General features: G+C 40.4%; 2 protein-coding genes across 6 annotated transcripts; one reads left to right on the forward strand and one right to left on the reverse strand.

Moving 5' to 3' along the window:
• The first annotated feature begins 1,958 nt into the window (after positions 1-1,958).
• On the forward strand, positions 1,959-13,656 carry SRSF10 (serine and arginine rich splicing factor 10). 5 transcript variants are annotated; one of them, XM_079777727.1, is made up of 6 exons: positions 1,959-2,171; positions 3,608-3,712; positions 8,043-8,146; positions 9,603-9,765; positions 9,999-10,049; positions 10,185-13,656. In XM_079777727.1, the coding sequence occupies exons 1-6, from the start codon at positions 2,107-2,109 to the stop codon at positions 10,480-10,482; spliced, it is 786 nt and encodes a 261-aa protein (XP_079633853.1). In that variant the 5' UTR covers positions 1,959-2,106; the 3' UTR covers positions 10,483-13,656. The 5 variants fall into 5 exon arrangements, with proteins under 5 accessions (XP_079633853.1, XP_079633855.1, XP_079633852.1 ...); XM_079777729.1 differs by having other exon boundaries at positions 1,960-2,171; positions 13,464-13,656; XM_079777726.1 differs by having other exon boundaries at positions 1,961-2,171; positions 9,996-10,049.
• Positions 13,657-16,978: 3,322 nt separating this feature from the next.
• On the reverse strand, positions 16,979-21,387 carry PNRC2 (proline rich nuclear receptor coactivator 2). Its single transcript, XM_079777290.1, has 3 exons — positions 21,175-21,387; positions 20,107-20,312; positions 16,979-19,655 (listed from the first exon to the last, which is right to left on the reverse strand). Exon 3 carries the CDS (start codon positions 19,635-19,637, stop codon positions 19,221-19,223), a length of 417 nt encoding a protein of 138 aa, XP_079633416.1. The 5' UTR covers positions 19,638-19,655; positions 20,107-20,312; positions 21,175-21,387; the 3' UTR covers positions 16,979-19,220.
• Positions 21,388-24,921: the final 3,534 nt, after the last annotated feature.

Here is a 24,921-nt window from a genome sequence, read left to right on the forward strand (position 1 = left end):
TTGCCCACGGAAACTGAGACAGTGTAGAGCAAGAAACTCTAATCAGATGAACAGTTTGGAAACTGAAAGTACACTCCCCTGAGACAAAGGGGAGGCCAACTTTTACAAAGTACCCACCCTGGTTCATTTTTATGCGGATGAGAAAACCAAATGTGCAGTTTTATTGATCCAAATAGCACTGTCATGATTGGTCATCTTTGAGCACCCTGATTGGTCATTATAGGTTGGTCAATAAAGATGCAAATGAGGATATATTTGTACAGCTCTGATTGTATGGGGCAGGTCTCTCCCAATTGGTCAAAAGAGATTCCAAGAACTCCTTTATAAGGATCGGCTCAGAGGGAGGAAAGCAGTAAACAAGGTTTGGCAGTATAATTTGTGCCTTTTCCCTAAAATGCAGCGTTTTTGTGAGAGACCCTGTCAGCAAGCTGCTAGACTCTATGAATCTGAGCTCAATTAACCACCAGGAGTCCTTGGCAGATATATTCCTTCTTGAAGTTAACACTGTGCAAACCTGTTTTTAGGAAAAATCTTTTAAAAACCCAAGCCTATCATATTACTGTCTCATATTACAAATCTGCAATTATTTTAGTTGTTTACGTACTTATTTTCTATGAAAACAAGCTCCATGTTTTTTTATCACTGAACTTCCAGCATCTAGCACAATGTCTGAGACATAGTAGGTAATCAGTAAATGTTTTAATAAATTTTGTCCAAACCTTCTTGGAAAACATAAATGTAGAAAAACAACAGCTCCTTAGAATACAATAGACTATCATCACCTATGTCAAACCACTTGACTACTTTAGATGCTGATGGATACAAAAATACTGTGTTTATATAAAAATAAAAGCTCATTTAATTAAACAGGACTTGTGTCCCTGCTAGCTGCTTGGCAGTGTGCTGCATGCCAGAGGCATTCTGAAAGGTGATCCCTTCAGCTCCAAAAATGGAGTCTGATAGAGCAGAGAATGGTTCCTTAACTGTGGTCTGGGAGGGGCCCCAGGACCCTTTCAAGGTGGTCTCCAAGGTCAAAACTATACTACACTATTTGCCATTTTCTCTAACAAATGTAGAGTGGAGTTTTCCAGAGGCTATATGATACGTGTTGAAAGGTTAGTGCAATGTCTGCTTGTGTGCTGGGTCAAAATTTTCATAATTTTAAATTCTATTTCAGTAAATATTAATAACTATAACCCACATACACAAAGCTCTTTGGAGTCTTCCATAATTTGTCAGAGTTATGTAAACCCTTTGTAAAGGGGTTCTGAAGACAAAAAGTTGGAGAACCACTGAAATACAATACACTGTAGTTGACAACCGAGACTAAGACGTGAAGTTTGAGTTGCAACCCAAAGGTTGAGAATGCGTAAAATCAGAAGGAAACAGCGTGGATAGTGGAGGAACTGGCCCTGCAGGGTCTGGGCGAGGGGCAGCCTGGACAAATGCTCTCAGGGAGTGCGCCCATTACGTGCAGAAAGCAAGGGAGAGACAGGCCCATCTCCTTCCAAGGACACACATACTCCCCTTTCACAACTCAATAGGAGAAGCTGTAAATTCTTCTCTTGCTGGTCAGTGATCTAATAAAAGCCAGGGCAGAACTTGGACCGCACAGGAAATCGTATGCTATGGTGGCCTCTCGGAATTATAAAGTCTAAAACTCCGTTCAGTTAGTAATAACTGTGAAGTTTGGCATAGGGGTAAAATATATATATAAATATATATCTGCTTTCTGACTTGGCGGAGGGGGCAGGGGGGAAAGGAATGTAAGGGCGGGAAAATGAGGCATTAAAGAAAGAAAACGCGCGTTGGGGGGAAGGGAGGAGGCAGTGCGAACGGCCAATGAATGAGACCCTGGCTACCGCACGTATCCCAGCCGTCCGCATGCGCAGGCGCACGCCGAAAGATCTCGCGGGAAAGAACAGTTGCCAGTCCCGGCGCGGCGCCCAGGTAGGGGGTGGGGAAGTGGAGGCGGGAGTGAAGTCTCGCGATAAGAGGCAGTTGCCGTAGCGGAGCCCTCTGGCAGTGTGTGCGAGGATCCAGTGCTGGAGCTGTGGACGGTTTGTTGAGCCCGTTAGTGCTCCTGCCGAGACTCACGCTGTCGTCATGTCCCGCTACCTGCGTCCCCCCAACACGTCTCTGTTCGTAAGGAATGTGGCCGACGATACCCGGTAAGTACAGGGAAGGTACTGCAGGTCTACGCGAGGAGGCCGCAGCCGCTCGGAGAGGAGGACCCTGGCGGCGGCGGCGCGCGGGGCCGGGGGAGGGGAGGGTCGAAGATGGCGGGTTTCAGGCCGGAACCAGGCCGCGCCGCCGGCTCTACCGCCGCGTGGGAGCGAGGGCGGCGCCCCTGGTCCTCCCGGGCCGCGGCGGGCCGCGTGGCGTGGTTTCAGTCCCCCTCCCCCTCGGCAGTTCGGGGCCCCCTTTCTCCTGGCTTCCTCGCCTGCTCCCACCCCCTGCCGCGGCCAACATCCGCTCCCCATTGAATTGAAGTTCACATTCTTTGAGGTGCACGCCCCCCTCGGCCAGGGATCTTTTTTCTTTAATTTTTTAATTTAAAAAATTTGCGGCGAAATAACGGGTCGGGGGAGGGGAGTGCGGCGAAGCGTTTGATAGCCCCCTTTTTGTTTTTATATTTGTGATATCTAAAATGGAGACCTTTAAAGAAAAGGAATATTGTTAAGATTTGGAACATCACACTTTTTTTCAGTTAAACGGCACGAACTAGTTCTTCCCATTTCCCGGAAATACTGGTCACCCGTGGAGAACGGGGGTTTAAGAAGCCTCTACCGGGAGGACGTTGATTACTAAATTGGATTAATCCAGAACCTGCCTTTGTTCTCACAGTTCCCTTAATTGCTTGGCATGGCCGTTAGAATTTTTTGAAAGAGATCTTACCACAAAATGAGAGTTTATATTTCACAAATAATCATTCTACTCCCCCCCCGCCGAAATCAAATATTTTTGCTATCCTTGTATAATCTACATTTTTCTGTCCTGATTTTTAAATAGGGAAAGTAAACAATAATGATTATTCTAGCGTTCTGGAAAAACTTCCCCTTTGTCATTTGACATTTTTAAGGAGTTATATATATTTGTGCCATTACTTTCAAACTGTTTAACATGTCGCTAAAATTTTAGGGTGAATATATGTGTTTGGCATTATTCAGAGTATAGAGTAGACTTGAAACTTAAAAAAACATTAGCAATACTTACATACAACCTAATGCTTCTATACCTTTTGTGAAAAATGAAGGATGTGGATAAACAGTAGAGATAAATTGTGATCAAGTACCCTTAAATGTCTGTTTTCCTGGTAATGTAAACCAGTAATGGATTTTATCATAAACTCCATTTTTTATCTTCCGAAATCTTGGATTCTAGCCTTTATCAGAAAGATACATTGCCTCTATGTATCTTTTTTGTGTATTCTTAAAATTGGCTCTTAATATTGAGATTTAGAAAGCTTGTCTGTTTCAGGTCACCCAGGGACACAGAGAGTCCTTTTAATTAACTGAGATATTAAAAAGAGATACCTATTTCTTACAAAGAAAGTCTTTTTAAGGAAGTGAACATAAAAATTTGGGGTCTTTTTATGGTGTTTTAGGTCTGAAGATTTACGACGCGAATTTGGTCGTTATGGTCCTATAGTTGATGTGTATGTTCCACTTGATTTCTACACTCGCCGTCCAAGAGGATTTGCTTATGTTCAATATCCTTTCTTCAGATGGCTGATTAGTGAGGGGTGTTGGAGTTTGAAATTCAAGTTTATGTAAGAGGTAACATCTAAAAAGTGGTTTACTTTTTTAAATGTCTTGTCTTCCCATTTTTAAAAATTCTAACTCACATTGCTCTGTTTAAGTTAATACAAAATAGTAAGACATTTAAATTCCCATTTATGGTGCTGAAACTCAAATCAGTGATTTAACATGTGATTTGAATTTGAATACACTCTTGATTTCTACCACCTTTAATGTAAGTCAAATTAAAAGTTAATATGTTCTTGTGCTTAGCAATGAAAAGTTTGGTATTCTTGTTTGTTAATTTGAATCACTTGATCAAAACAAATTGTATAACAATGAGGTAAACTCTTTAATATTGTCCCCTAATTTGCTGTCCTCTGTTGTTACCTCAGAGAATGTAAAGCTGTACAGTTATGGCGACCCCAAAGAGAAAGCATGAAAGAACCTTTAGAGTAGAGTTCAACACTTAAGGCAAGTAGACAAGCCAAAGACCTCTTAAGGATCAGGCTTGAAGAGAAGGGAGAGTTTGGGAAAAGAAAAAGTAAAGAAAAGCTGGAAGAAGGACAAGCCTAATGGGAGACAAAGCCTCGCTTTATCTACAAAAGGGGGAAAAGGTTGTTTTTCAAAGTTAAAGATAAAGCCATCTGTCATATTTGGCCAAGCATCTCATGACAAGTCCTTCTGACAAGCACTTAAAGAGTTAAAGGTCAAGATGAAGTTGAATGATGGCCAAGATTAAAGGAATCATACCTGATGTATCCTACAGAATAACTATTTTTCCTTTTTTTTTTTCCCTTCATGTTTTGTAAGCAGTTAATTTTCAAAATTATTCTGGTTTGGTCTAGGGACAAAACCTGTAACTTGATTTATGTGGGCCTTGGATGTTGTGATTGTAGTCTTATATAATGCACTTTCGTAGCTTTGCAAGTTAAAGTGTACTAGGATGTAATGATTTAAGCTTATAATTTAGCATATTTCTGTTTTGGACCAGGTGGTCAGCTGCCATAGGATAGTACTCAGTGCCCTTTAGAGTGGTAGCATGAGGTTCTCTGGTCAATCTGACTCCACAGAGCCATGCTTATGCTTAAAAGGAGAGAGATGCATGTGCTGGGAACTACTTAGAAACAGTTCTGGTTGTGTTGCAGGGTCAGATCTACTGGAGAAACTACCTGTTTATAGATAGATTTTAAAGTGGCTGCTGCAGGGCACACACATCTTCCTAATTTCTGGAACTTGGGTCTGTGATGCCTGCTGACCATGCACTGCTTTAGCACTTATGATGGTTGGCTCTGAATAGATTGGAAAAGGCCTTTGGAAATCATTCCCTGGCCCAGAGTTTCACAGTGACATTACTTAACTGAGATCATCTCTCAGAGACAACGAAGGTTTGGGCTGTGTACTTCAGGCTAGGGAAATTTCTTCCTTATTGCTTAAGTTCAGAAAGTCTCTTGAAACTTAGCGGAGCCCTAGCTAGTTTGGCTCAGTGGATAGAGCATAGGCCTGCGGACTGAAGGGTCCTGGTTTTGATTCCGGTTAAGGGCACATGCCTGGGTTGCAGGCTTGATCTGCAATGGGAGGCATGCAGGAGGCAGCCGATCAATGATCCTCATTGATGTTTCTATCTCTCCCTTTCTCTTTGAAATCAATAAATAAGTTAAAGGAAAAAGTTATTTAAAAAAAAAAAAGAAGAAGAAGAAACGGGAGTCCTAGTGAGACTTAATGAGCAAATGTGGAAAGTTGCTACTCCCACAGGGCACCAGTGATCAAGGACAGTTGTGGCAATTTGTTGCAAAGCTGTATTACAAAGAGGGTAAGAGATATCTGGCTTGATTTTTTTTTTTTTTTTTTTTTTTTTTTTAAGTAGCAAAGCATTCTGGCTTACAATGTTGACCTGGTTTTAGAGTGGCCTGTGACCCAGGATCAGCAGTAGTTTGACTCAAGAGTATGTGATACTTAAGACAGAAAGAGTTGTCATCTAAAGGAAAATTGACTTTTTTTTATACACATACTAGAGGCCTGGTGCACGAAATTCGTGCACTTGGTGGGGGGAGTCCCCTCAGCCTGGCCTGCACCCTCTTGCAGTCCCAGAACCCTCGGAGGATGTCCAACTGCCAGCTTAGGCCCACTCCCCACAGAGGCAGGAGAGGCTCCTGCCACTGCCACTGTGCTCGCCAGCCGTGAGCCCAGCACTGACCACCAGGGGTAAGCTCCTACATTGAGCGTCTGCCCTCTGGTGGTCAGTGCATGTCAAGGCGACTTTTTGTTCTGCCATTCGGTTGATTTGCATATTAGCCTTTTATTACATAGGATTGTTCTGCCATTCGGTTGATTTGCATATTAGCCTTTTATTATGTAGGATGGTCTTTTCTATGGTCTTAAAATAGTCTTTTTAAGAAGACTGAGTAGAGATTTCTCCATAAGTGGCATCAGAATGACATTTGTCTGCCCCTTCTGTGGCCACTTGCCTTCTTTTAAAGGTCAAGTAGAACCTTGCCATTGTTCATCCAACCCAGGATTCTGGTTTTGAGGATAGCCAAAACGGATGATTTGGTCTTGTTAATAATTTTTATACCTCTTGATCTAAGTCCCTTAAAAAGTTATTACATTCTGTTGCTTGAAGTAACAAATAAATTAGTATACTCATTAAGTGAACTTATGTCTTTTAACTATTTTAGAACCCAACTGCATTAACCTTGAAGGCTGATCTGTTATAGTATTAAATTCCCAGTTAATCTTTGTCTTGTCATATTGAAGGTCCTATGATTTTGGACTTGGGATAACCTCTCCCTCTTCATTGACTCATGTATAATAATACCCTCAGGAAAAGGGAGCTGGGAACCCACCCTGGTCCTTAATTTGTTTCAGAACAAAAAAGAGGAAATCTAGTGAGGCCAACCTTTTAGTCTCTGGGAAAAAAGAATATCAGTGTCAATCTTGAAGGGGGGGAGAGAGGGAGTATGTCACTTGGAGTAGTTTTCACTCTGTTCTCAAAACCTCTCAAATTTAAGAAATAGAAAAATAGGCAAGTTCAAATTGTGCCTTAGGATAGAATGAAAATCTACACTCAAACCTAACTAGCTCCCTTTCCAAAGCTTTTACATCAAGTACTGTTCTGAATATGTGCTTGACTTCCATTAGAATGGTGGTTTTAGGAAAGGCACTAAATTTAGAAATAAATGAAAAGCCAAGAGTTTGTGGTGTTATTGCTGACATTGAGGAGAGAACAAGGCAACTTAACTTAGCCTCTGAGATAAAAACCAGGGACCAAGAGCCCAGTTGAGCATCTAGTACGTATGAACCAGGAGGTCATGGTTGGATTCCCGGTCAGGTCAGACATATATATATGCCCATGTTGTGGGCTCCATCCCCAGTGTGGGGTGTGCAAGAGGCAGCCTATGAAAGATGCTCACTGATGTTTCTCTCCCTCTCTGAAATCAATAAAAATATATTAAGAAACAAAACGGGGACCAAGAGTTCCTGCTTTATGTTGCTAGATAATATCAAAATTCTCAGGTTAAAGGTAGTCCCAAACTCACTTCTTGGTTGAATGCTGTGTTAGTATTATTGATGTTAGGGCTTTTCAGTCCAGGAATCTTTATAGAAATGGTCAGTTATTTATTGAGAGCGTGCTTGTCTGTGCATGGCTGTAATACACGTTTGGTACAGTGATATCTTGAGTATTGCTTGATTCTGTTTTGTTTACATTATTGCAAGTGGCTAGTTCCATTCTTCCCTGTCTGGTATAAAGGAAGACTACTATGTTAAACAATAGTGTTAGAAATGTCTGAAAAAAACAGCAAAATTTAAGGTTAATGCGTTCCTCTGGTAGGTGAGGTATATTCATTCTGCTTGCTTACACAAGAACTATTGGCATTTTCTTTTTTTCATTTGAAATAAAAATAGGAAATTTTTGGTTTTATTTTTTTAAGAGATTTTTGTTTTAACATACAACAGAACTGACACTTGTTTTTCTTTTTGTCTTGTTTTGTAAAGTTAATTCTTAAAACAGGAAAGTTTTTTGATAGGATTATTTGGTTATTTCAGCTATAATTTATTTCAATAATAGTTTGACTATTCACATGTGTTTTCAAACATATGCCTTGGAAATTCACAAGTGCTTTAATATTGTGAAGTATTTATAGCTGATTCAGCCAGCTAGTGAGGGATCTGATAGATTTTCTAGAGTAATAATGAAAGATTAATAATATTGTGAATTGTTCAAGATTTACCAATTACCAAGTGAACTTTCATTCATTATCAAAGTCCCCAAAATTTCCCAAGCCCCTTAACATTTAGCACATTTGAAGATGTTCGTGATGCTGAAGATGCTTTACATAATTTGGACCGAAAATGGATTTGTGGTCGCCAAATTGAAATACAGTTTGCACAGGGAGATCGGAAGAGTAAGTACCCTTATGCCTGATATGTTTATAAAGCATCATTTGAAAACATAGAATATCTTGAATACTTTGTTTCACCATATTTTTAGATGTATTACAAAGTTTTGGGGTAGATGTAAGGTAATGTGGAGACAGGAATGCCTGAATTATGTTTGGACTCTTAAGTGCATTGATGCTGTCAGCTGTAGCATGTTTAATCTACTGGGAGTGAAATTGAAGGATAAAATTCAGAAAATTTGGGGTCTCGAGCTATTCTTCCTCATAAAACATAATTGGGTGGTTATGTGAGTGTATAGCTATGAATGGGAAAGGCTATGTAGATTAAACCTAGAATAGATTTTATATTACTGTTTTTTGTTAGTATGCGGATGTTAACTGTGCTAATAAGGCAGCAGTACAGGCTTTGAAGTCAGATAGACCTGGGTTTGAATTCTGTCTCAACCATTGTTATCTTGGACAAGATACAAAAATATAGTGATTAAAATAGCTGATGAAGAGAGGAGGAGTGCTTAGGTAAACATAAGCTATTGGTAATCTCTAGGTCTTGGGTCGGGTGATGGGTTCCTGGGTGTTCACTATGTTATTTATGCATACACACACACACACACACACACAGTACCTGCTTCTTAGAATTGAATGAAATAACAAATATTGAGGACTGTCTAGGGGTTTGGGTGTGCCTGAGGCATTCAGTAAATGTTAGCTCTCTTTTGCTTTTCTTTGCGGCCTCTTAAAATTGTATGACAGTATATTACTGCCTTTTTAAAAATATATTTTTGTATTGATTTTAGAGGGAGGGAGAGGGGAGACAGAAACATCAATGATAGAAAATCATTGATCGGCTGCCTCCTGCACGCCCCCTACTGGGGGATCGAGCCTACAACCTGGGACCCTTCAGTCCACAGGCCAATGCTCTATCCACTGAGCCAAACTGGCTAGGGCTATTACTGCATTTTGACACACATTGTTCATAGGTTACCAGTAAGTATTTTGTCATTGTTAATTGTATTCTTAATGAATGAAAGTCAGGGTGAGATGACTCCAAAATAGCATCTAGTTCAAAAGTCATTTATATATTTACTAGAGGCCCATTGCACGATATTCGTGCAAGAATAGGCCCCTGGCTTCACTCCCAGCTGCCCAGGAGCTGGCAAGTTCCCGCTCCCCCACTCCCGGGCTGCCCAGGAGGTGGCACGTCCCCGCTCCGTGGCCACCCGGAGCTGGCACATCCTCGCTTCTGTCTGGAGCACCACTCCAGTAGCTCCTTCCACCACCCCCCTTCCCCTCATAGCAGGCTTCACTTCACTCTGCGCCTGCATATGCAAATTAACCGCCATCTTTGTTTGGGATAATTTGCATATTCGCTCTGATTGGCTGTGGGTGTAGCGAAGGTACGGTCAATTTGCATGTTTCTCTTTTATTAGGTAAGATAAATATTTCTGTTGTATGTATTTCATAGCTCCAAATCAGATGAAAGCCAAGGAAGGGAGGAATGTGTACAGTTCTTCACGTTATGATGATTATGACAGATACAGGCGTTCTAGAAGCCGAAGTTATGAAAGAAGGAGATCAAGAAGTCGGTCCTTTGATTACAACTATAGAAGATCCTATAGTCCTAGAAAGTAAGTGTGATGTAGCAGTGATCTGTCAAGAAAGACTTATGTTTGTTAGCTTTAAATTTTTTTAAAAATTTTTGTGTACTTCTAATTATATACATTGTATGCTTTGTTGAGACTAAAAATATTTTAGTGTTTAATTTTTAAAATTTTATGGTTCACTTTTTTAATTAGAAATTTTATAAGACTGTAAATAGACATTTGTCACTGTTTGCTTTTTCTGGTGTACTTTTTAGCAGTAGACCGACTGGAAGACCACGGCGTAGCAGAAGCCATTCCGACAATGATAGGTAAATAACTTTGCTTTGAAAGAGACTTATACATTTTTTCAATTTCAGAGTGAACTTTTGCTCTAAAACTAATAAATTTGATTAATATAGAATCTTAATTTTTACTCTAATTGTATCTCTCCTCTGTTTTGAAAGATTCAAACACCGAAATCGATCTTTTTCAAGATCTAAATCCAATTCAAGATCACGGTCCAAGTCCCAGCCCAAGAAAGAAATGAAGGCTAAATCACGTTCTAGGTCTGCATCTCACACCAAAACTAGAGGCACCTCTAAAACAGATTCCAAAACACATTATAAGTCTGGCTCAAGATATGAAAAGGAACCAAGGAAAAAAGAACCACCTAGATCCAAATCTCAGTCAAGATCACAGTCTAGGTCTAGGTCAAAATCTAGATCAAGGTCTTGGACTAGTCCCAAGTCCAGTGGCCACTGATAGTATAAACCATGATATTTTTAGGCATGTATCATTCATTTACTCATAGTTTGGTTTACTTAAATTATCAGGAATACAATGTTGCAATGATGCTTACAAAACACTTGTCAGTTTTCCCTGTACCAGGCAATGGTTATAATTAAAGTGATATGCTGTTGAGAAGCCACTCTTAAGAGTCCAGTTTGTTTAATGTTATGGGCAGCTACCAATTTGTGGTGTCTCTGTATATTTTTGTAAAGATTCTCATTTTTTATGCTTGAAGTATTGGTGAAAAGATGTTGGTTGACCATAATTTGCAACATTGTCTTATTAAAAATAAACTCATATCCATATTTGGTAGACCTGTTAACCTAGAAATATAGCTTGCTAATAAGATAGAATGATACAAAAGTGAAGTTGTAGCCACAGTACACTGAGTGATCAGACACACTTAGGTTCAGGGTGGACCTTTTTGTCTTGTTAAGATGTCTAGGCCCGTGAAAATAGTTAATTTATGACACAGTGTGGAATAGGTCTTTTCTTAACCCCACCATCTTAGGGAGTGATGCAACTGGGTTAAGTAGCATTTCCAGGGAGATTGAGTTTTTTATTGAAACATGGAGCCTTCACTGCTTTTTTTTTTTGGTTTCTAAGACGATTTTGAATATATAAACATCAGAAAAACTCACCTTAAAATTTGAACAGGTCAATGATGACAAATTTGAGGTGGAAATGATGCTCTTATGTAGTTACTCTAAACTTGAACATTGTTGACCATAATAGCTTAGTTTTTGCTGCTGTTAAAAGCAAGTTAATTGTTTCACAGTAAGTTTGTGTGTGTACATAATGCAAAAGAACTACATTTTGATACTTATAGCACTTGGTGTATGTGCATTTGTATCAAAATTTGCCTACCTCTTTATGAAGGAGGCTTGTTCTTCACACCTGTTTATTTAATGTGAGGCAAATTGAAAGACACTCCCATTCTAGGTGATTCTGTGGTGCCATGAAAAAGAATTGATGGATTATCAATGTGTAGTACCTGACTAAAAATGAGGAAAAAATTCCCTTTAACCATTTTATAATTTCTAGCATTTCTCTGAGAGATCGTTTTAGGGACAATAAAAGTTACTTGATGTGTCCAGTCTCATTTCAGAATAAAAGCTAGCATCTTCAAAATTTTTAGATTGCTTGCTTGCCAGGTTATAAGGAAGAAATATTGTGGGAAAACGACTCCTTTTAGAGGATTGCTTTTTTCAATTTTGCTTTTAGTAATATAGGCCTTGCCTGTAAAGAACAAAAGGTGGTTTTTAAATACTGTTTGTGGAATGTGTTTAAAGGTTGATTCTAGGACCTTTGTATATTTGATAGTATTTCTAACTCTCATTTCTTTACTGTTTTGCAGTTAATGTTCATGTTCTGCTATGCAATCATTTATATGCACGTTTCTTTAATTTTTTAGATTTTCCTGGATGTATAGTTTAAACAACAAAAAAAGTCTATTTAAAACTGTAGCAGTAGTTTGCAGTTCTAGCAAAGAGGAAAGTTGTGGGGTTAAACTGTATTTTCTTTCTTATAGAAGCTTCTAAAAAGGTATTTTTATATGTTCTTTTTAACTAATATTGTGTACAACCTTTAAAACATCAATGTTTGGATCAAAATAAGACCCAGTTTATTTTCTGCTTGCTGTAAATGAAGCAAACATGCTATAATAAAAACAAAATGAAGGAAATAATGATTAACTGGAATTATTATAGTTTTTAATGAGATCCTAAAATAACAATGGAAACAATCTTTTGTAGATTGAGGAATAGTTTCAATCAGTGTTGCAGTAGGCACAACTAACTTTTACTTTGGAAATGAATAGAACTTACCAGTAAGGTACATCTTTTACATGGTACTTAAAAATTCCTTATGTAATGTCAAAGCCCCTTGGGTTAAGTAACTTAGAGGTTATTAGTAGTGTTAAGATATGCATTAAAGTGAAATTTGGTCAGCTAATTAGAAGTTTATTGGGTAGACCAATAATTCTGCTCTTCCCAGTCCTAAACAAGATACGTTAGGTCTTGTGTTTATGGCATGGTTTAAAATGCTTTTGCATTGAATTTGATGAGCAATTAATAAGTGATAACTATTTTGGGGAGCTGATTTAGGTGTTTGGATTCCAGCTACTAAATAATGGCAATAATTATAGCTGATAGTTACTGAGTATTTATGATGTGCCAGACACTGTTCTAAAAGTTTTTTATGTGTTAGCTCCTTGACTCTTCACAAAACCCTATTAGATAGATACTTTTATTTTCCCCATATCACAGATAAGGAAATTGAGGCACAAAGAAAGGGCCAGATAATATTGAGTCCAAACCTGGTCCTCTTGTGGTTTGGTGGTTGTTTTTTTGTTTTGTGTTTTGTTTTTTTTAATGGACTACAATTTGAGAAAAGTAGATTGAGGAGATGATTCTCAGTCTCTAGAATTAAAAGACCTTGTATTTTCATTTTTTTACTTGTGTCTCTTATTTTTAGACTCGTCTGTGTTATTTCTGAAAAAAGATACGTAACAGAGCTTCAAAAGGACTATATTATAGTTGAACCCATAATAGTTAGGATCCTACTGATACTGATGAGGATCCTTACACAGTGCTTTAATTTTGGGTTACATACTTGAGTTACACAATTATTGAGTACCTACTGTGTGTCTGGCACTATGCTTAATATATTAAACCATCAAGACTCAAGTGAGGGATGACACTTCACCTCTCTTTTTACATTTTGTTTTAAGCCAAATAAGCAAGAAGAGAAATGACAGATAATGCCTCAGTGAGAAAGAAAAGGTGTGCTACTTAGTGTATGAGCTATTAAGGTATAACCCTGGGAACTATTGTACTATTCTCTTGAAAATCTGGCCCAGTAAGCTGCTACATCCAGTTCAACTAACAAAATCCTGTATACCACAGAGAAGAATAAAGAAAACCAAACTGACAAACATCCTTCTTTTATTTAAGACCAAACTGCAGCTGGAATACCCAGTACAGTTCTGCTTACTACACTTCAAGAAAGATCTGAGAAAAGCGGAAAAAGAACCAAAGAAGGGCAGTTCAAGCGACCAAAGGGTGGGTGGAAGGTGCTGCAGTATGAATACTGTGTGAATATTTTGACTCTGGTCTGAAAAGATAAAAGAATGTTATTGAAACTACATGGAATAATTGAAGTCCCTTCAAGTTTGGAAGTAAGCATTTTAGGACAAATAAAAGGAAATTCAGCTTTGTACTTGTGGAAACTAATCCCTAAATCTGAGTAGGTTTATATTGATTCATGGATAACAGGTCCATAATAAATTACTGGAAACTAGGATGTCTGAATATCACAGTAGACAGCCATAAGTCTCCTACAGTGCTTCTTTTGGTCTGTCTGAAACTGAATTGGGTGAGAAAAGGCATGGTCCAATATAAACTTTTTCTTGGTTATCTCTTAAAGTCAGATACATTTTTGCTATTGGCAAATATTGCCTTTGTTCCAGTGCCAGTGTTTTACTGTTTAATGGTTTGCTTTGTTGGCATCTGAGTTTATTTACCTGTATGCCATGTGCAGTTTACATCTTCCTTAAACACTATTCCCAGGTAAATTCTAATTATAATACTTGACATCCAGTTAAGAGGTTCCACATCTCTTCTCACCTCTTTCTTAGCATATTCACAAACATTTACTGAGCCCTTACTATAAGCAACAATTGTACTGGATAATTGGGAGGAAAAATAGATTTAAAATTCACTTATTCAATAAATGTCTGAGCACAATCTAGTGAATAACATTACAGTATGGCCTCGTTTTGAGGTGTATTGTTTGACAATATTTTACACCATATCCTAATGTAATTATAAAACCCAGTATACTATCAAAGATAAGTAATTTTGTGGTTACCTGCCATTAAAAAGTATCTGGTATTTCTGTTTGCATCCCATTAATACAAATAATGAAAAAATGATGTTTTGATCTGTAATAAACTGATTTATTGTGCAGTGACTGTAATATACTAGAATTAAATTGTTAACTGCCTCCTCAAACACACATTAGGAAATAATCCCCCCAAAAGTATTTCATTTTGCATTAGATATACAGGACACTGGGTGCTATAATTAGATTATTTTGAGGCAGACAGAGAGCTGTTATCCCAACTGATTTAGTATGTTCTGTAACTGAGAAAATGTTCGCCAAGTTATACTTTTTAGTGATTGACATGTACATTTTGTAGGGGACATGTTCTGTGTATAGTGAATAAATAACTTTTATAGTATCACAAAATGTTTTGGATTCCTTAGTTCCTTATTAGATTATGAAGGCTATTTGCCTATATATTGATTCCATTGCTCTTATTTTTGTCATGTTTCTGCCACATTTAAACTTAATGTTATTCATCTAAGAATATGGATTTTGTAAAGATTTCAAAAATACAGCAGAATACACATAACTAAGGGGAGGTATGAACTGGAGGTTTATGTAAGTTTTTCAATCCTGAACTGGAGGTTATTTTTACTCATGTTAAATTTTTAACGTGGCCAAGATACATAGAGAACGGCAGATTAGCTAGAGTCCATGATTTTTCATTTAGTTCATCTTTGTCACAGTTTTGCACTGCACTTTTTAACAAATGGGAAGTTTTTTTATAGCTTAAAATTATAAGAGAATCTAAAGGTTCACTGAGGGAAGATTTATAAGATAGGCTTAATTGCAAAAAGTATTTTGTGACTCTTCTGAATGGAAGAGGTTAAATGTAACCCAAGCTCTCACAGCTGTTGTGACACACTTTTTCCAGGCTGGTTTCCCGAATTTCAATATTATATTGCATTTTGATCATATTCCCATTTACAAAATCCTTAGATATTCTGAAATAGGGGAGCTATGACTTGAGACAGCAGAGGGGTAGCTCAGGAATAATCTAATGGCATTCTGCCAGGAGGTCTATTAAAGCCTTTAAGAATCCCTGGAAATAAACTGCTCTCGTTGATAAATGAAGTAAAAGCAACCTATTTGTCTCCAACTATTGACTCTATAAGACAGGACTGGTTGCTATGGAAAGGTTCTTTCTAGGGTTTTCACCCTCTGCCCCTTCTTCCAACATTGTTAATGTTTAGTGCTTTACGTTTATGTATTCCTAACCTTTATTTCAACCTTATATTAAAGATGGGAATTTTTTTTTTGTTTGGAATAAAAGCAAGGCATGTTAAATTCATTTCATTTATAATTGCCAGAGTAGTTTGTTAAGTAAAAGGCCTATGTGAAGTTTTTTATGGATCACCTCTCTTTGAATACTGGAGAAATAAACTGGTGTAGGAACCAAAAAATATTGGGGCTTTCTTTTGTGTGTAAGGTTTTAAGAGATACACTGTCCTTGTTTTACAAAGTAATTGCCTATGAGAAAGCAATTAAAACACTAGAAAACTTGCCCCAAACCCCTCAGTTTCTTTCCACTTTGTGCTTGTTTTTAGGAAGAGAATTTACCAGAACTTAAATATAAGGATAGGTTAAGGACTCAGACTCCCGGTACTATACACTGCCATCAAAAGATAGATTTAAATGTTAACACCGATTGCCATAAGGCTCACAATATAGCTATAAGTATATTTTGGTTTCCTCAAGTACAGTGATTTGGGAAATTCCTGTCACCTGTAAGGCTAACCACAATTTTATGCCTAAGGTATGTGATGTTGATATCATTCACCTTTTATTTAGGTTACCTTAGCTGTTAAAACTCCCCCGCCCTCAATCCTCTGTCATTTCAATCATAAAAGTCTTTTTTTAATATATTTTATTGATTTTTTACAGAGAGGAAGATAGAGGGATAGAGAGCTAGAAACATCGAGAGAGAAACATCGATCAGCTGCCTCTTTGCACACCCCCTACTGGGGATGTGCCCGCAACCAAGGTACATGCCCTTGACCGGAATCGAACCTGGGACCTTTCAGTCCGCAGGCCGACGCTCTATCCACTGAGCCAAACCGGTTTCGGCAATCAATCATAGAAGTCTTAACACTATTTTATTTGAGAAAGGGAGAAACATCAGCTGCCTACAACTAGGGCATATGCCCTGACCCAGAATCAGGGTGACATTTCAGCATGGGAGAACACCCAATCAAGCCATGCCAGCCAAGGCAGGACTACACTTTGAAATTATGGGGTGACATTGGTTATCAAAATTACAGGTTTCGGGTATATAGTTCTACAATACATCCCCTAAATATATTTTCTTTTTAAATATATTTATTTTCGAGAGAAACATGGTTCAGCTGCCTCCTGCACACCACCTACTGGGGATCAAGTTAGCAACCTCTTGGTTGCATGGGTTGCTGCTCAACCACAGACACATTAGCCAGGCCATCCCCTGTATATTGTATTGTGTTTACCACCCAATTTACACTGCATTTAAATGTATGCAAACCATTAACTATCAAAAGACGTCTGTGGTGAGAATTGCTCAATGTCCTAAAAGAAAAACTTGGCAATAAGTAAAAAAGGCACTGGGTAGAAAAAGCAGTTTTATTTTTAAATCCGTGTTACAAGAAATGACACCAGATATAATGGAGGGGGGCAGTAATGGAGACTCAAATGTTAAATTTCCTACAAATCACTTATTTCCCAGTTTGTATGAGAATATAAACATACATAGCCTTGCAGCGCTAGTGTAGAATTTAAAGGGTTCTCGACAAACAGAAGGGTTCTCGTTCGTTTTATGAATTGTGCTAATTTTTTTTCTATAAACCTAAATCATCTTAGAACATAGAATGGGGGGGGGGGGAGATGTAATTAAACCTGCCTTTACTCAACTTGATAGCAAATTCAGCAGCTTTATTCTGCCTGCAGCCTTTTGCTGTTAGTCTTAAGTGGTGGGAGGAGGGGGATGTCTCGAAAGTAATTAAAACCAAACCTGGTCCTCAGTTGGGTTATGTGCACTCAAAGAATAAGTAGTAGGCAGTCATAGCAATATTTTATAAAGTAAAAAAGGCACTGGGTAGAAAAAGCAGTTTTATTTTTAAATCCGTGTTTCAAATTCATATATGCACATTTTAGTACAACAAACTTGTCTTTAGGATATAATTATGAGTTGGGCAACATTAGCTCACCTTAATTTATTTGGAGATATACAACTTGGTCATTCTGCCTGAAAATTATTTTAAAAAACAGCCCGCCAAGACCGGTTTGGCTCAGTGGATAGTGCGTCGGCCTGCGGACTGAAGGGTACCTGGTTCGATTCCGGTCAAGGGCACGTACATTGGTTGCAGGCACATCCCTAGTGGGAGGTGTGCAGGAGGCAGCTGATCGATGGTTCTCTCATTGATGTTTCTAGCTCTGTCCCTCTCCCTTCCTCTCTATAAAAAATCAATAAAATATATTTTTAAAAACACCACCCTGCCAAATTAGAAAATAGGGCACTGACAAATTATTTTAATGTTTTTATTGATTTTAGAGAGGGAGAGAAACATGGATCTGCCACCTCCTGCACACTCTCCACTGGGATCACCCAGAATCTTACTGGTGACCTGGTCTGTGGGTCAATGCTCAACCACTGAGCCACACCAGCAGGGCTACAATCAGAATTTTAATTGATCTTTACACATTTTTAATTTACTATTTGGTTAACATTATCCTTAGCATTTATTTATAAAGTGGGTCAGACATGTTATCAAGATACTATGCAGGAAATATTTTGTGTAAGTGGTCCCCTGGTTGCACTTAATGGTGACAAAACTCTGGCATGATTAAATATACTTGTATCATAGGTTAAAAACATTGAAAGTGAATATGAATTTTTAAGGTTGGATAGACCTTTAACAAGTTTATCTTTGGGTTTAAGGAATAAAAATTAAAATAGTCCCATACTGCATTTCACATCTTTTACAAATAGCAAGTGTTTTAGCAGCTTTAAAACCTTTTCAGTTATATAAAACTTAGTGACACTATGATTTACTTTGAAATATAGTTTACAACCAGATCATATAACATACATACACTGGCACTTTAGCACGAGGGCAAACTTTATTTCAGACCTTTAAAATTAGGCCATAGTGTAAAAAAAGAGTCCATGGTCTTATATTAGTAAATTCATACTAAAATACTCTTATTTTTGTTAAGATGAATGGCAAAACTTTACATATGCTACAAGTATATTACAGGTATTTACATGGCTCTTTCTTTCCTGGGTACTTTCACATTATATAACTCCCTACTTTAAGCAAGCTTTGCAGGGATGAGGCCAAACACTATCACAGAATAACCTATGCAGTGCTAGAATACAAAAATGTATTTTAAAAGCTATTCTGTGACCACCCAATAACTTTCTATAAAAAATGGTTTGGGCACATTGGTTGCAGTCACCTATCCACTGCATATAAGAAACGGGGCCAATGGGGGATACAGTCTCATTCTAAATAGCTCCTAGTGCCCCTTCCACATTCACCACTTTCTGGTCCTTTACCCCCAACAAGAGAAAAAGTTGATTCCTTTACCATTCCCCAAATCTAAACTTGAATAGTTTTGCTTAAAAGTTACTCAATTGAGAACACCTGATGTAAGTACAATTATCAGTAACAGTTATTTTAAGTGGCACTGATTCTACCATTACATCACAGTGCACAGCAACACAAGACAAGATGAAGTCTACATTTTCTACATTAATTAGCGGGGTTTAACATTAATTACCGAGCATTGAATTTGGTATGAAACTATGGTCAGCTACCCTACTTTAAACATTAGTACTTTATCTTATTTTATACCTGTACCTTAAGTAAGGTTTTAAGTTGAAATGTCATTGTTTCCTTATCTGAAGGATTAAAGGAAACAGGAACCCAGTGGCTTGGTGGTTTAGGAAGCACACTTGGTGATGGCGGCTCACTAAATTTGGCTCCAGCATAGTTCTGATTAGTTTGAGGCTTAAAAAGCAAGCTGGGACTCGATAAGCTGGAATTCCAATTTTGATTATTTGGAAAGTTTTTGTTCTTCCCCCCATTTTGCATGGCCTGCCATGCAGCTGCTGATGTGTTATAATTATGTCCTCTTTCTTTTTTCTTATGAACCATCTTCATCTGGGAATTTTGATCCTTGGTCTTCTGTCTATTAAGTTGTTGGTTCTTACTAACATTTCTAGATTGAGGGGCTGGAATGTTATACCTCTCTCCACCACCCATCTTCAGCTTCTTTGTCACCTGTAAATGAATGGAAACAAAGTAAGATTCCATTAAGAAAAACTCCAAACTTTAAGGAGCTTCTAGAGCCCCAACTTGTTACTCCAGAAACCTTGGGGAAGACTAAAAAATGTGTTCTTCAGCCCTGGCAGGGTAGCTCAGTTGGTTAGAGCATCTTCCGGATATGCCAAGGTTGAAGTTACATCCTTGGTCAGGGCATATACAAGCAGCAGCCAATGAATGGAACAGCAAATCTATGTTTTTCTCCCTCCCTCTCAAAATCAATTTTAAAAAAATTTTAAATGTGCTATTTAGCTGCTTTAACTTCATTATATGCAGTTATTACCTTTCTAAGAAAAATTATCTTACCCACAAATCTGAAAAATCCTGTATTTAAAAATAAAAACAAGTGGTTTAGGATGAGTCTACCATAAAATGTTTTACCCCATTACAACGTGGATATTTTAAATACCTTTCAGTCTGCTTTTCAGATTGCAGGATTTCCACTACCTGTCCTCTTCCTTGTTGCCAAGCCCAGGATAATAGATGTTGCTTTCTCACAGATCCTTTCCTTTGTCTCAATACAGAAGTTTTCATGGGCCAATCTGCTGAGTTCAGCCTAGGAGCTGAGGCCAACATCTGAGTCTCCTCAGCACACAAGTTTGAGAGAAGTCTTAGCTAGAAAAGGAAAGTGACTTCATTAATTCAAATAACACAGTAGAAAAAGCGATTGTTTACATTTACTACAGAAATAGTCGGCTACTTCCTGAACATAGGGAAATAGGAAGATGGCTTGCTGTACCTTGTAACTGTCATCATTTAAGAACTCTCCACCGTGAGACCCAGGCAGTCCTTCCCAGGGAATTTGGGGATCGGAAGGGTGTCTGCAAGTCCCCCCATAAGCTGTTTGTATCTTTTTCCCGGGAACTTTTCAGATTCTCAAACAGTTTTTGTGACCACAATGTTGAGTTCGCTTAAAATTCGTTTTCTAAAAAGATCGTGTTATTAAAGTCCCAAGAGAATTCATCTTTCGACACACCGTTTTCACAAAGCCTGTTTTCCCAACATGTCTAATCACGCAGTGTTTCCTCCTCTGGTTAACACTCAACTCCTCCCCGTTTTAAGTAAATTCTCACACGCCAAGCCAGTTCCCATCTTAAGCATATAAAAATGTCCCCCTACAGTCAGTATCAGACACTCAGGACTTCATTTTCACTCGATATTCCAAGAAATGAGAAACGAGGTTATCAATAAGCCCCCCTGAAGGGTGAAAGGGCCCTACTCAACAGCCTGAGTAAATTACTATCTCCTGGGCCTTGAGTCACTCACTCCGCGAGCCCGGAAGTTCGCTTCTTCCGACAGGGCTCCGCCTGTCTCCGCCGGCCCGGGACCCGGGCGACCCCGGGAACCTGGGAACCTGGGAACCCGGGAACCCGGCCCTCCGGCCGCCCGCCCCGACGGGCTCCCGATCTCGCCTCCTTCCCCCAACAATGGGGAGCGCGGCCGCCAACATGGCCGCGCCCACGGCGCCGCCACTCACCGACTTCAAGCTCGGGACTGCGGCGGCGGCTCCTGCCGGTAACGAAGCCCCCTCCCCTTCCAGGGAGAGACGAGGCACGGGTCGGACACAGCCCACGAGCACCCACGACCCAGCTGCTGGCCACCTCAGGGTCCCGATGACTTCCTCCTTCTGTCTCTACCGATAAAATGGAGGCTGCGGCGAGCGCAGGAGCGGCCGGGAGGCACGACGGCCAATCAAAACGCGCGGACGCGGGGCCGGCCAATGAGGCGAGGGCCACCGCCTGTTGCTGGGCGGCGGGGCGACTGCGGCGGTGGTTGTTGCCGAGGGTTTGAAATCCTCCCGGAGAGGAGCATGTCGGGAAGCACTGCGGCGGCCTCTGGGGACGCTAGGCCCCTCCGAGGCGCCGGCCCCGCTCCACCCGGCGCCCCTGACTTGGCGGCCTGCGCCCTCAGTCCTGGCGGATCGCGACGCGGCGCCCCGACCCAAGAAGCCCGCTCTTCCGGCGCGCTCCGCGCCTGGAAGGGGCCTCCGCCGCCCGCCCGGCAGCAGCTCCCGCCGGCTCCCCCGCGGCCCTCAGGACCCGGGGAGTGAGTGCGGGCCCCTGGGCTCAGCACCCGTGCCGCACGCCCGTGTTTCACAGACGGGAGGCTGCTTTCCGAGGCCTGGCGCCTGCCTCTGCCCCTCGCACTCCGTCACGCCGCGCCTCGCCAGCAAACTTCGCTGCTGCTCTCAAAACCTGCGGTTCCTCCGGTCCTCGCACCCCGCCTCGGACCTTCTTCCCAAGTGGCCTCCGCGGTGAACGCAGTTCCTTCCGACGGGCGCGGACCGAGGCCATCGCTTCCTCTCTGGGTCCCCACTGGCCCCCAACTTCCATTGGAGCCCTTCACCGTGTCTGCCACACACCCCCAAACCCTGAGGGGCAAGGCTAGGCTTTATTTTTAGGAGCACAGAGTACGTGCACAAGATGAATTTGTTGAAAGAATGGGGCCTTCCTTATTCCCCTTCCCGACCAATTTGCAAGTGAAAAGCGGGAGTTGGGTGGATTCTGGCAGCGAGGTGCGGGGCTAGGAAAAGGGCAACTTCTGTGGAGGGAGCGGGTGAGCCTTCCAAAGTGAGTGTTAAAGAGAACACCAGTGTCTGTGGCGATATGAACATTTTTGTTACTGGATTCCTATATACGTTTTAGAAGTTCCACATAATTTGTTTTTTAATCTTCAGTTTTTCGTTCCATTATCCCCATTCCACCCCCGCCCTCTCACCCCACACACACTATGTTCTTCTGGCCCTGGGTCTTAAGTTTTCCTTTTTTAAAAAAATGTATTTTTATTGATTTCAGAGAGGGAGAGAGAAATAGAAACATCAACGATGAGAGAATCATTGATTGGCTGCCTCCTGCATGCCCCCTACTGGGAATAGAGCTGCAACCAGGACAGGTGCCCTGACGGGGGAATCCAACCGTGACCTCCTGGTTCATAGATCCATGCTCAACCACTGAGCCACATCAGCCGGGCAATCTTAAGTTTTCTTAAGAAAACTACCTAAGCGACTGCATTTAAAAAAAAAAAAGAGTTTGTTAATCAAATTAATTTGGTAAAGTGTGTAGAAGAGATATTTTTGAGCATGGGACTTTCTGGTACCATTATAGTCAAAATGCACTGTAAAAAAAAACAACACACTGTACATGGTAAATGCTAGTTACTGAACATGTGATAAAAAAGCTGCCCTGGCCAGTGTGGCTCAGTTGGTTAGAGCATCCTCCTGTGCACCAAAAGGTCGTGGGTTTGATTCCTGCCAGGTGCATTAGGGAGGCAGCTGATTGATGTTTCTCTCTCTCATCCTCTTTCTAAAATAAACTGTTCAAAAAATTTAAGAAGCTGGCTTAGATATCTGGCCAGAAAAATAGCTGTACTTAAGCGGGTTGAAACTTTGACTTCAGAAAAGACCCTTACAATATATTTTTTAATATGATGGTTTGTATTTTTTAAATATAACTAGTGACCCGGTGAACGGATTTGTGCACATTGAAAGGAAATTAATTAGAAGAAAGATTTGTGCGGTAATTACGTTACTGCAAAAAATCATGTGTCAAAATATCCTATATAATAAAAGGCTAATATGCAAATTATCCCCTCTGGAGTTCAACTGGGAGACCAGTTCAATCGCTCTCAATGACATGCACTGACCACTAGGGGGCGGCACAGGGTGCTGAGGGAGGGAGGGAGGGAAGGAGAAGGCAGAGAGGCCAGGAGGCGGGGAACCTGATTGATCGCTGGCCAGTCCCAGGGACACTACCCGTGCATGAATTCATGCACCGGGCCTCTAGTATATAATATAGTATTATAAAATTAAAATACAAAATATTTTAATATTGCTACTTGCCCTTTATAATAGAAGTGTCAGAGATGGAATAAAATTAGTAAAATGTATATGAAAATAATATATAAATTGATTAATAAATAAATAATAACATGATATAAAAACAAAGACATGATATAAAAATAAAAACAAGATATAAAAACAACATTGATAAAAACAATCTATACTAATAAAAGGGTAATATGCTAATTAGACTGGGAGGCCTTCCAGGAGACCTTCCAGACATTCTTCTGGACAAAGCCATGGTGAAGGAGCCGAGGTAGAGGCGGTTAGGGGCCAAGAGGGGAGGGCAGTTGTGGGTGATCAGGCCAGGATGGGATGGCAGTTGTGGGTGATCAGTGGGGGGCTGTGGGGGGTCATTGGGGGTGATCAGGCTAGCAGGGGGGACAGTTGGGGGCAAGCAGGCTGTCAGTTGGGGTCAGTTGGGGGTGATCATGCTGGCAGGGGGGGGCCGTTGGGGGCAAGCAGGCCAACAGGCAGAGTGGTTAGGGGCAATCAGGCAAGCAGGCAGGTGAGCAGTTAGGAGCCAGCAGTCCCAGATTGCAAGAGGGATCGGGCCTAAACCGGCAGTCGGACATCCCCCAAGGGGTCCCAGATTGGAGAGTGTGCAGGCCGAGCTAAGGGACACCCCCAACCCTGTGCATGAATTTCGTGCACTGGCCCACTAGTGCTATATAATAAAATAGTAATATGCAAATCGACCTAATGGTGGAACGACCGGTCGCTATGATGCACACTGACCACCAGGGGGCAGACGCTCAATGCAGGAGCTGCCCCCTGTTAGTCTATGCACTCCCACAGGGGGAGCACCACTCAGCCACAAGTCAGCCTGACAGCTGGCCAGGGCAGCAGCCCACCATCGCAGCAGTGCTTATGCCATCAGTCAGACATCCCCCGAGGGCTCCTGGACTGTGAAAGGGTGCAGGCTGGACTGAGGGACACCCCACACACACTGAGTGCACTAATGCCATGCACTGGGCCTCTAGTGACTGATAAATTGATTAATAAGTCAACAACAACATGATATAACAATAACAAAGACATGATATAACAACAACAAAAATATGATATAAAAACAATGACTGAGAAATTGGTTAAACAATAGTTGGTCTTCAGATACATTCTGTCAACGACACCGGCTTCTTTTGGCTTCAGAGGTACGTTGTGCCAATAGTTGATCTTCAGATACATTCTGGCATTGCGTGCGATTGGCACCAGTGAGAGCTTTATATGTATCGCTCATGTGAGAGTCAATGTTTATTTTTATTTTCATTATTTTTTAAAAATATATTTTTATTAATTTCAGAGAGGAAGGAAGAGGAGAGAGAGATAGAAAATCAATGATGAGAGAGATCATTGATTGGCTGCCTCCTGCACGCTCCGCACTGG

This window comes from Cnephaeus nilssonii (genome assembly GCF_951640355.1).
Source record: "Cnephaeus nilssonii genome assembly, chromosome: 7".
NCBI lineage: Eukaryota > Metazoa > Chordata > Mammalia > Chiroptera > Vespertilionidae > Cnephaeus > Cnephaeus nilssonii.

What these genes read in the sequence shown, in the direction of transcription:
- SRSF10 (XM_079777726.1), top strand. Translation starts at nt 2,107, where the DNA reads ATGTCCCGCTACCTGCGTCCCCCCAACACGTCTCTGTTCGTAAGGAAT. An exon ending in TGCACAGGGAGATCGGAAGA is followed by an intron (nt 8,147 to 9,602) that starts GTAAGTACCCTT and finishes TGTATTTCATAG; the next exon opens with CTCCAAATCAGATGAAAGCC. An exon ending in AGATCCTATAGTCCTAGAAA is followed by an intron (nt 9,766 to 9,995) that starts GTAAGTGTGATG and finishes TGTACTTTTTAG; the next exon opens with CAGTAGACCGACTGGAAGAC.
- PNRC2 (XM_079777290.1), bottom strand. Translation starts at nt 19,637, where the DNA reads ATGGGTGGTGGAGAGAGGTATAACATTCCAGCCCCTCAATCTAGAAAT.